The following is a 12,345-nucleotide window of genomic DNA, read 5'->3' as shown; positions in this document are numbered from 1 at the left end:
GAGACACTCTCTGTGATCATCTGTTACCATCTCTGTGATCATCTTAGCTGTCTGCTGGGAGCCTACAGGTCTAGATTCTAATCCCAGCACTACCACTAAACTACTATTTAACCTTGAACCAAGAACCACCCCCCCTTTAGTCTGTGCTTTCTGCACCTAACCTTAAAATCCCTTCCATTGCCATTCAGTACAAACAGACTCCCTCCCTGAGATACTTGGATAACTAGGAATGCCCTTTGAATCCTTTCAGATAAAAGAACCATGAACCAGAGAAATCAGATCTACCAGCTCCCTCCTGAGCACATTATCCTAACCTCATGCTGATGTGTCATACATTTTTTAGGTCCCAAAGTGTGTACAAGGCTCTCTGAAAGACTGTGAGGATATCTCAAGCAAATGGGTAGTGTGTGAGGGTTGAGATAGAGACCACCTGGATAGATGAATAACTCCAGAAACCATGCAGGCTTCCTGCCGAGGGGCTTGTGGGGAGAACTGCACCTTAGTGCCTCATTTCCACTAGGGAACAGCAAAATCCGAGGCTCCCAGAAATCCTGGCCAAGCCCTAGCATCCAGGCATGTGTAACCTGCTGTGTAGAATCCATTCCTTCAAGTCCTGAGTGTGTTATGAACGGGTGGTTTTATATACACCTGTAATGGGCAACTGCCTGGAGAACACCAGAATAGCTCCTCCATCACCTCCAGCCAACAAGGCCTGAAGCTCCACCATCTGTATAACATTTCTTCGAGATCGGTGATGTCTTCATGAGACATAATAATAAAAGCTACCATTTATTCGGTTCATAATATGCACCAAGCACACTGCAAATGATGCAGATACTGTTTCCTCATTTAATCCCTGCAACAACTTATGAGGTCCACTTTACAGATGAAAAAGTTAGGGAATTTATCCTCTGTGAATTGACTGTTAAGTGACAGAGCTGGGGTTCTCTTTTCTTTACTAAAGCTCCCCTGAGTAACACATTATATTGCTAATGACTTCTGGTAAATTGCTTTTCATATTATTTACACACCAACAGGAAGTCCCAGGGTCACTGGCAAGTTCCAGGCTCTTCTAGGATGGTAGATGGGAGTAGAGAATTGTCCCAGGATAAGAAAGTCCTCAAAACAGACTTTACACTTTCTCAGGTTTGCCTGGGGTCAGCCTGTCAGGACACCCCCTCACATTATTTCCTGCTCCACCACAACAGGAGCTTACTCCCCTGCCCTGTTTCTCTCTCCCAGGTCCAGTGCAATTAATGTGGTGAAGATCTTGCGAGTTCTGCGAGTCCTCAGGCCCCTGAGGGCCATCAACAGGGCCAAGGGGCTAAAGGTGAGAAGGGTGGGCCTAGGTGAGGAGCCATCAGCAGAGCAAGCATCAACCCAGCTGTGGACTGGGGGGGATATAAGTGAGGCAGGGGGGTGGGGGTGGAGGGCTGGACAGAGGAGAAATGGCCAGAGCAAATGGCTGCTGTGTTAGAGCCTGGACTCTCCAGCCTGTACTTCTAGTCTCACTTCAGGGTAAAGAGAACAAGGATAGGCAGCTGTTCAAAATCAGAACTTCTAGGGGCTCCTGGGTGGCTCAGTCAGTCAAGTGTCTGACTCTTGGTTTCAGCTCAGGGCATGATCTCATGGTTCACGAATTCAAACCCCTCATCAGGCTCTGTGCCCAGCTACATGGAGCCTGCTTGGGATTCTCTCTTTCTCCCTCTTTGCCCCTCCCCTGCACTCTCTCTCTCTCTTAAAATAAATAAAATAAACTTAAAAAAAAAACAAAATCAGAACTTCTAAGCAAAACTTGTGCATAAAAGAGACACACACACAAACCCAGGGCCCCCACATGAAGATGAGGCCCCCATATTCCTCCACCTATAAAATGGGAAACTAGCAGAGCTTTTGTCCCTATAGTCACCTAAAGCCCAACAAGGGACTTTGAGTTCCATTGGATCCCATCACCATGTGAACCTGGGAAGGTGCTTTGCCTCTTTGAGTCATATTTTCACTCTGGTGACAAAGGGGCTGTCCATGAGCCTCCCTCAGAGAGGTTCGTGCCTTGGCTAACGGAAGCTCAGGCTGTAGGCACTTCCTGAAACCTGTCCCCTGCCTTCCCTTCCCACCACAGCACGTGGTCCAGTGCGTGTTTGTCGCCATCCGGACCATAGGGAATATCGTGATTGTCACCACGCTGCTCCAGTTCATGTTCGCCTGCATCGGGGTCCAGCTTTTCAAGGTAATAGCTTGGCTCTGATCTGTGCTCCTGCTTCCTTCCCCTCCTGTCAGCATGCCTGAGAAAGATTGCTGGCAGATACACTCAAAAGAGGACAGCGGCCTGGGTCAGACTTAGGAGGAGTGGAACCTCCAAACACCCTCCCCTCAGCTTCCCCCACTGGGAAGGAGGACTCTCCACCAAGCCAAGGACCCCTTGGTCTTGCAGCACAGCCTGCCTTTCTGATCCCTTCCCTTCCTTCTAGCAAGAAAGGGAGAGGGACTTTTATCCTCTGAAGCCTCATGCCAGTCACCTGCTCAAACCTCCGCAGTGGTCCCCCATTACTGACAGCATCAAATCCACCCTTCTCCAGCCAGCTTTCAGAACTGCATCCATCCAGGTTCTCTCTCACTGCCTCCTGACAAGGCCCCCCCGGCTACAGTGAGGCTGGCTTCCTTGGTTTCTGCTCTTTCTGCCTTAATCCTTTTATTTCTGAAGCATTCTTCCCCCTGCCCTCTCCCACTTGACCATATAAATTCACCTGATTTCTGGCCATTTAATTTGTCCCTCTGAGACCTGTTCTACTTCCACCTTCTTTAGGCCAGCCAAAAGAGTCCAGCTCTTGTGGAGTGGAGTTCCCCCCTTTTTTAAAAATTTCAATGGTACATCCAGCACTGAGCATCTTTATTCACTGACTGCTTGGTATATGTGAGTCATGGCTTCCCTGTTAGATTCTGCTCACCTTGTCCTTTTTGCCCCAAGTTCCTAGCACAGTGCTGGGCTATAGACATGATCACTAATCATTTCTTGACTGATTCATTGATTAATGAACATCTCCAATCACTTTGTTCTTTTGCCTTCCAGGGAAAGCTCTACACCTGTTCAGATAGTTCCAAACAGACCGAGGCGGAATGCAAGTGAGTACAAGCTGGAGGGCAGCCAGCACAAAGGATAGTTAATTCTGGGAGGTTAGTGACTTGGCCTGAGAGGAAGGACAGTCCATTCTTTCTCATATAGCACTGACAGGTGGACTTCTACCTTTGGGTAATGTGATACTGTTGACATGAAATGTAAGATTATCTATTCTTGAAAGGTCTACCCACTGAAGTTCTTCACAATGGCTCACACTGTGGGGTTTAAGCCTAGCCAGTCTCATCCCACCCAGCAAGCCAGGAGTCATTGGTGGGTCAGGTGTGAAGGAAGGTGAGAAACACAAGAATTAACTCTTCCTTCTTTCTCAGGGGTAACTACATCACATACAAGGATGGGGAAGTTGACCACCCCATCATCCAGCCTCGCAGCTGGGAAAACAGCAAGTTTGACTTTGACAATGTTCTGGCAGCCATGATGGCCCTCTTTACTGTCTCCACCTTTGAGGGGTGGCCAGAGTGAGTATGCAAATCACAGCCTGTCCACCCTGATATTAGAGCCCAAGCTATTCCCCCAAGTTTTATTACTGTCCCACACTCAGGTCGTGCTTACCTGTGTCCTCCCCAAACAATGAGGGTTTGTTCCTAGACAATCTGCATACCATGGTCACTGCTGAAACATAGACTATTCTTTTTCTGGAAGATGTCAAATTTTCAGAAATTCCAACCAAAAATGATCTTTTAGCTCTCCTTCCCTACTTCAGAGTGAGCTGCAATGATAGGGGTCTTTATCATTACTCTCATGGCACATAGGAATGGGGTGAGTTTCTCTAGGTATGAGCCCTTAGATAGCCCTTAGACAGGATTCAAAATTACTGATCCCAACATGCACTCAATGTGGGTAGAGATGGCAAAGATATCTGTTTTAGACTCTACCTCAGTCTCCTTGGAAAAAGCCTTGTCTATAATTACAGTGAAAAGTAAGAAAAGGATGGAAGCCTGAGTCCAAATTCCTCTGCAGAGATCATGCCTAGACCAGCCTGGTTGGCCCTTTACACTGTTATCACCTCTACCAGGCAGCTTGTGCATCAGGTGTTCCATATATCTTTGTATAGACACCTGCTTCCCCATACGCCCCACCCAGTGCACTCCAGGGAAATTATCATCTAAAAGAAAGAAAATTCTAAATATTCCTAAGTCAGTAACCACACATGGATCTTAGATAAGAGTCCCATTATTATATGGTAAAATATAGATGATACCTAGAGAATAACCAAGTACTGTGCAGAGTAACAAAAGAAAGAGAGGAGTTAATCCCTGTCCATGAAGAGAAACATACACATATAATGGCATACATATATGAACTACCTAAGTATAAACCCAAACCATTGTTGATGATCTGAATAAGCTTGGGTCATTTTTACCTAATATTTTTATCTAAATGGATATTTTCTCTCAGATAGATTTATTTTATGCTCACTGTAACATCCTCTGAGCCTATGCCAGTTTGCAAAGCTGTTTCAATATTTACTAATGTTTCCAGTATTTGAAATCAATGTCCATGACTCATTTTACAAATTCTTGACAGTTTCAAAACACCCTCGTATACACTATATCAACTATCTTGCCAGGTAGGAAAGTCAGGAATTATTGTCTCTCCATTTCACAAATGAAGAATCTGAGGCTCAAAGAGATTGATTTGTCCATGGTCCCACCCCAGTAAGTGGCAGAGCTGGAACTTGAACCCAGATCTTCTGACTCCCAGCCTATAGCTGTTTCCAGCACCCTTGATCCTGAGGATACCTAGGAGTAGTGATGCTGTCATTCCACAGAAGTGACACTGCTTCTCCGGTTCCCTCTGTGGGGCCTGTCTCCTCCTGCAGGCTGCTGTACCGCTCCATCGACTCCCACACAGAAGACAAGGGCCCCATCTACAACTACCGCGTGGAGATCTCCATCTTTTTCATCATCTACATCATCATCATTGCCTTCTTCATGATGAACATCTTCGTGGGTTTTGTCATCGTCACCTTCCAGGAGCAGGGGGAGCAGGAATACAAGAACTGTGAACTGGACAAGAACCAGGTAGCTTTCTAGGAAGAGAGGAACAGGTGGCAGGGCCGGGTGGGGAGCATGCAAGGAATAAAAGCAGTTGGCAGCCTGTGGCCAACCCAGAAGAGAGGCTGAGGTCAGAAGAGAGATCTATGCAGATGCTAAGATCATCTGTCTGCTCCTCAACAAGGGAATAGGGCTGTCAGTTTTCTGGAAGGCCCTGGATGAAAGAAATGCAAATCTCTGCAAATCCTGAATCTGACATTCAGCCAACAAATATTTGTTAAGCACCTACTTAAGGAGACTCCATGATAGATGCTGTGAGAAAAAACCTCACACCCTATCTCTTAGAAGTTAACAAATTAATAAGTGCCCACGTGGGTTGGCACACTGATAATGAAGAAAGAAACTAGATCAATGAGGCAGTGAGGATTTCAGGGGTGAGGAAGAGAAGGGCCTTAGAAAACCCTTAAATGGTTTAAGTAAAACACAGAGGCCTGTGCATGAGGTGGGGGCAAGAAAGAGGCTTCAGTAGGAATAATGTGATAATGCCAGGACAGTAAGGTATTCTGTGGCCTCTGAGAAAGTTGGCAACTCCATCAGTGAAGAATGAAGCTGTTACAGTGGGCTGCAACATGTTGTCACTGAGGTCAGTTCCCCAGCTAGACTCCTCAATGGGGAGAGTAAGGAGGAGTTATATCCCTGTGTGTGAGTAACTTAAGGTTTCATATGGGAAAGCACATAGCACAAGACACTCAGCTCTACACCAGTTAGACCAGCTGGACCTCTCATGGACTTTGATGTCAACATCTTGAGTTTAGACTCGTCATTCTGGCTGTTCTATGACCTTTGGATTGGAAGAAAGACAGGAAAGAAGGAGACCAATTAGAAAATATAGATGAGAGATGATTAGACCCTCATCTACTATCAGGTTAATGATAGTGGAGGTGGAGAAAATAAGAGGAAATAAAATTGGTCAGGCTTAGAGATTGGGTGTGGAGGCTGAGAGTAAGGGAAGAGGCTGGAATGACTCGCCAGTTCCTGACATAGGAATCTGGGCACAGTGCAGAGAAATGAACTAGATCTGTTCTGGAGTCTCAGGAATGTCGTCAGCCTAAGATCTCCTCCCCTATCCATGAACTATCTTCAGATCTTGTGTACATGGGTAAATAAGGAAGATTGACTTAGGATAGGAGGAAAAGTTGAGGAGGGAAGTGCCCCAAGGAGCATCTGTGGTATAGGAAATAACCAATGGGAAGAGGAACTGTCATTCAGTATTTATCAAATGCCAACTAAGTGTTGGCAGCATACCAGACATTACCAAGTTGAGAAAATGAGACACAAACTCCATGACTAAATCTTGGTAAGGAGATTGACTAGAGGCAATTCTTTCCTTCATTTAGGGAGTTACAGAAAATTTTTTTTAAAGTCCAAATAGTCTCTCAAACCTATAAATGAGGTAGAGCAGTAGATTATTTCTCTGACTCCCAAGGTGTATAGTTTCATCCACATCCCACCCTCCTCTGCCATCCCCACACACATCATCCAGGTTACTAACCCCTTCTCTCCATTCCCACCCCAACCCTCCCGCTGCCTCCCTCCCAGCGACAGTGTGTGGAATATGCCCTTAAGGCCCGGCCCCTGCGGAGGTACATCCCCAAAAACCAGCACCAGTACAAAGTGTGGTACGTGGTCAACTCCACCTACTTTGAATACCTGATGTTCGTCCTCATCCTGCTCAACACCATCTGCTTGGCAATGCAGGTCAGTGCAAGGGGGGCCCTGGATACGTGATGCCTGCAGGAGGGAGAATGCTAGGGGAGGATATGAAGTGTAGAAGACCTGCCTGGCTGTCTCTAGCGTGTCACCTTCATATTGACCAAGGAAGCAGAAAGAGCAGAACTGTCTTCTTTTCCCAGATAGAGAAAGATAAGTGTCCCTTTCAAGGATGAGCTCCTCTCTGGCATCTTATGAAAGAACCCATAGGAGCCTGGGTTAAGAAAACATTTAGAGTGAAGGAAATGGAGAACAGAGGGGGAGCTTGAAGAGCTCATTATTGTCAGTGAGGCATGGGTGTAGAGGTTGGTTCTATATCCACCTGTCTTCAGGGAAGTCAACTTGTGCTTGAGCTCTCCTGAGAGCCAGAAGTCTCCATAAAGTTGTCATAACCAATCAAAGCAGGAACACAGAATTCTGCCAACCTGCATTTTCAGAGCTAGCAGAGAAGGGAAGAATTTGCAGGTTTTCCTGAGTCCACCTTACTGCCCATGGAGATGTGAATGGCCTTCCAGGTTTTAGTTCAAAGAAGATCTCTGTTGAGAGGAGGGTGGTGAGGAGTAGGGATGTTCCCGCCTCATTTTCACAATCTTTCCCCTCTCCTCAGCACTATGGCCAGAGCTGCCTATTCAAAATCGCCATGAACATCCTCAACATGCTCTTCACTGGCCTCTTCACTGTGGAGATGATTCTGAAGCTCATTGCCTTCAAACCCAAGGTAGGCCTCTGAAAAAGGTGTCTGATCTGCAGGGACCAGAGAGATGGAGAAGAAGGGGAGGAAGGAGTGCCAGTATTGAAAGAAGGAGAGTGAGGGGCAAAACTAATCAGTGAAAGACCCCATGTTCTTGGAAGACAAATGTTATACCTCCTAAATCTACCAGGAGTTGGACCAGGACAACCCCTTGAGATAGAGTCTCTACTCTAGTCCATGGCTGGGATATACAGGAAACAGATTCCTCCCTGAGCCAAGCCTCTTCTTCCAAGGAGGCAGATGATGGTCCTTCTTCTCCCCTTTCCTACCCTGTCTCCACCCTCACCCCCCAACACATAATCTAGAAGCAGCTATTCCCACCAACTGGCAAACCAAACCTCTTCACAACCAGTCCCCCAGATTCACTCAGGGTGCTGTTCTACTCTTCTCTCACTTCATCAGCTGCACAGACCACCCTCAAGCTCAGCTAGGGCTTCATTTGCTCAGGGCTCAGCATTCCAGCCTATGGGGACCTCCTGTTCCCCTCCTTGGAGGCTACATCATTGTTCCCTTGCACTTTCCAGTACAAAAAGGGCAAATGTCTTATAAGCAGACATTATAAGCAACTTCTAGAAACAAAGCCTGGAAGAAAGATTAGAACTATTGGCTGAATGAGGCAGGTTAGGGAAGGTTGGATTGCCTGTCATCTTGGATTCTCTGTGCCCCCCTAACCAGCCCCACTCCCTTCTCCTGGATAATGGAGGAGTAAACTGACTTGAATATCACCCACCATCTTCCACCCCTGAAGACAGGTCAGAATCACTGGCATCCCCTGGCTTGGGATTCACAACATGGGCAGCTACTCCTGAGGGAGGGTATAGCAGCAACTCAGTGGCTTCTCTGGCTACCACAACCCCTTTTGGAGAGCAGTAAGAAGGAAAGAGTTGGTTTTAAGAGAATCATATGGCTCCAGACTTGAGGAAACCTCTCCAGCTTTTTGAGCCTTCTCTCCCCCTCCTTTACTAGTTTTTACAGATACAACACATCAAAAAGAGACAAAAAGGAAGAGTCCTTGACCATATGTTCCATTTTTATTCAAATTTTTACTTGTCCTGGGATTAATTGGGACAGAGGGGGTGCTCCTTGGCTATTGGATCTGCATTCATTTACCATGATGTCATCTTCTTTGAATTAAAATTCAACTAACATTTCTGAATAACCTGCCATGTGCTACACATATCTCATTGCATATAATCTTCAAAACACCCTCATAAGAAAGGTATTAGCATCCTCATTTTAGGAAAGAGGGAAATGAAGCTCAGAGCAATTAAGTGTAATATTAATTACACCATTATTAAGTGGCAGAACTGGGAATAGAATCTGGTGCCTCTGACTTTATAGTCGATGTCATTTCCACTGTGCCAAGCTGTTAGCAAGCATCTTCCATGTCAGGTGTTCTGCTGGGTACTTTTCAGAAAGAGGGAAACAACCTTTGAGAGACTTCAAAGATAAGACAGACAATATTCTTGTAATACTTATTCCTTCTATCAAAGAATGCCTGTGAATCTTGGCTAATTTTCAGAGGATAAGACTCTTAATAAATGTCATTTGGTGAAAATAATGGTGTTTTCCTACCTCCTCCAGGGCAGAAAATATACTCTTTTCACTTTCCCTTCCAAACCCAGTCTTATTCAGGGGCATAAATATTGTCCTGGCCTAGAAAAGACCACTAAATGTCCCTGGCCACCTTCCATGGGGCCCACAGTACCTCTGCTTACCTGTGGTCCTATTCCAAGTCATGTGGCTCAGCAGTACTGACAGGTTCACAGCCCACAGCAACGTGACCAGTGAGGCTGGGAATACAGGATCATTGCCAAGTTGAGCTTCAGTCTCAGATGACAGCCTCTAGTAGAGAAACTGGCATCGTTTTCACCTAGTTTCATGAGACATATGGTTTAAATATTTCAAAGCCTTGAGTCATTCCACAGTTGACTCAGATGTGTCTCTGATGGTGTCTGATGCAGTCTGCAGAACCCTGCATTGGACTTTCTGAATTATACCTCATAAGTATAGGAGATGTATTAAGCAAACTGCCCTAAGAAGAAAATGAAATTGATCCCTGCAGGGGCTTATGCCTGAAAGACACCCTTACCTAAATCCTGCAGATCAAGGAGTAAGCCATTTTCTAGGAAGTAGCTAGCTGAGGTGGTCTAAACCATAGAGTGACTCCTAGTTGTCTCAATCCCTAGTTTTCTATTGTGAGAAGATGGAATAAATTAAGAGAAACTTTTCCCAAAGAAATAAGACAGCTATCCTGGGGTCAACTGCATTTCACACATGCCAGGGTCAAACTGTGGTGTAAATTGAGAGAAAAATGGATATTTTCTGTGAATACCTCAAAAGGGACTTCTGATAATAAGAGGGGTAAGGGTCACTGGACCTGGCTGGCCATGCAAGGAAGGTTGACCAGTTGGAAGGAGACTTGAAGAGAACAGGGTGTCCTAGTTTCTCATTAAGGTATGTTCTTCATTTAGGGAATAGACTCCAAGAAAAGCATCCTCCAAAATTGGCATAAAATCAAACCAGAAACAACTTGAAGCCCTGGTGTTATAAGCCAAGAACCAGTGGCGTATACAGTGACCTGAAATACAGAACAGCTTTCATATCTCACCATTAACTGAGATTCTCTTCAGCACCTTTTATTTCACTATAATGATTATTTATCTATGATATGAATGAGTCTGCACTTATAAGCATTGGGTGTGAAAGATCAGTTAGGTAGCAAGGGTGTAGAAGACTGGCATCAATTGTAACCAGGGAGAAGTTACCTGAAGTTCTCAGTGCTTGACTTTTCTTCTCTATTCTTTCAGTGTCTGTGATTGGTTGGTTGGTCAGAGAATTGGCTAGATCACTTTGTACTCTTACTTTGTTCTTTCATTGTCTTCATGGTGATTGATGTTGCCAAGTTCTTCATTTCTGTTCTCCTCACCACACTATGGAAACTGAATTTACTCAAGTAAATCCCTGCCCTAAATCCAACTGCCCCACTCCTTAAGTTGACACTCTATTCCAAACACACCAAAAACTATGGGTGAATATAAACCAGTTTAGAGCAATCAGTCCCCCACCTCAGAGATTTGTGGTGATGTCTGAAGAGAATGCAGTAGGTAATAGTAGTATTGATTCTACACCTAATAGCAAGCCAAAGGAAATCCCTTCCCTAGAGTAGGAGATACTTGGAGACATTGAATGGTACCTGGGTCCTACCTGATTGTGCAGGACCAAGTTGGTCAGCATGGAAAAGTCTTGGTTAAAATTTTCTGAAGGTAACTAAATAACTGCACTGTTCTATAATGAATTGAAATGCATCAGCAAAGACAGAAAAAAATTTTAAGATACACTTTATAATAAGTGCTGAAAAATATCTAATGCCTAGGAATAAATCTAACCAAAAATGTCTAAGATCTCTACAGAGAAAACTATAAAATTTCATAGAAAGGAACTAAAGACAACTAAGTAAGTTGAGAAATATCATGTCCATGAGTTGAAAAACTCAATATTATAAACATGTCATTTCTCTTCAAACTGACCCATAGATTCAGTACAATCCCATTGAAAACTTCAGATTAGACTTTACCCAAGGTGAGAATGTCAGGTGAAAGGGGAGCCACCAGCCACCTGGTGGCTGATAGAATGATCCTGGGTTGTTCCAAGGCTTTAGCCCATTTGGGCAGCTCTGACATCACCGTGGAGGGAGAGGCAAAAACCTGGTCACAGATACTCCACTGTTAGCTACAGGTTTTACCAGAAGGGGTAATGATGTCACGTGGCTGCCTGGGATTTACTGTTGACAATGACTCAGCAAGCACAATGAGGAGGTGGGGAGAGAAGGAGAGGCTCCAGGCTTGTCCTCCTCAACAGAAGTCAGTTGCCCAGAAAGGTAGGAATCCCCGCAGTAAAAGGCTCCTAACTCCTCTGCTCCCTGTAAACTTTCACATGGGTCATGGAGGGATGAAGAAGCAGATCTGCTGTTGCTGAGATGTATCACCTTCCCCTTGGCTGCTGCCCACTCAGTATCTCCCCCAGGGGAGGATGCTAAAGGGCATTTGACCCTGGCAGCATCCTGTGATCAAAACCTTGGCCTCCTCTTTCAGCTCTTTCCTAGCCTGAGAATGGTCCAGAGAGGTCAAAAGAACCAAAGGAAAATCCCTCATTGACCCTCCTGGTACCCCAGCTTTCTTGAATAAGAGCAACTGAAGCCTCAGGACTTTCCTGTTGTAGAACGAATTAGGGTCCAAAGGCCTTTCAAATCTAAGGGATGAAGTGAGGCCTCTGGACCAGCTCTATCTAATAGAACTTTCTGCAATGTTCCATATGCACAGTCAGTAATATAGCCTCCTGTGGCTATTGCATGTTTGAAATGTGGCTAGTACAGCGGAGGATGGGCTTTTCAAATATATTTATTATAATTAATTTAAAATTACATAGCCAAATGTGGCCGGCAGCTGCTATATTGGGCAGCACAGCTCCAGACACCGCTTCTTACCCATAATATTCCCAGCTTCTGCTGTCTTCTGTCTGTCTTAGTTTCTTCAGCCCAGCTGCTCTGGCTTCACAAAGCCAGATGGTTTACCTCACCCTCCCCGCTTGTTCTCCAGCTGTTAATTTTCTACCAGAAATTGACTCATAATGGTGGGAGCCCTCTTGACAGGGTAAGACAGCAGTCTCTTGCTCAAGGATCCCACAGTGTGGAT

General features: G+C 45.2%; 1 protein-coding gene across 11 annotated transcripts in view; it reads left to right on the top strand.

Moving 5' to 3' along the window:
* Positions 1-12,345, top strand: part of CACNA1C (calcium voltage-gated channel subunit alpha1 C) — a 664,692-nt gene that overhangs the window by 572,606 nt on the left and 79,741 nt on the right. For all 11 annotated transcript variants that reach the window (XM_032593890.1, XM_032593889.1, XM_032593891.1 and 8 more), the window contains 7 exons: positions 1,243-1,330; positions 2,120-2,227; positions 3,068-3,120; positions 3,445-3,591; positions 4,956-5,157; positions 6,730-6,888; positions 7,508-7,618. In XM_032593890.1, the coding sequence (XP_032449781.1) occupies positions 1,243-1,330; positions 2,120-2,227; positions 3,068-3,120; positions 3,445-3,591; positions 4,956-5,157; positions 6,730-6,888; positions 7,508-7,618 (868 nt within the window). The remainder of the gene's footprint in view (positions 1-1,242; positions 1,331-2,119; positions 2,228-3,067; positions 3,121-3,444; positions 3,592-4,955; positions 5,158-6,729; positions 6,889-7,507; positions 7,619-12,345) is intronic.

This window comes from Lynx canadensis, chromosome B4 (genome assembly GCF_007474595.2).
Source record: "Lynx canadensis isolate LIC74 chromosome B4, mLynCan4.pri.v2, whole genome shotgun sequence".
NCBI classification, from domain to species: Eukaryota; Metazoa; Chordata; class Mammalia; order Carnivora; family Felidae; genus Lynx; species Lynx canadensis.
Note: the sequence above shows the minus strand (reverse complement) of the source record. Positions and strands in the feature narration are given on the sequence as shown.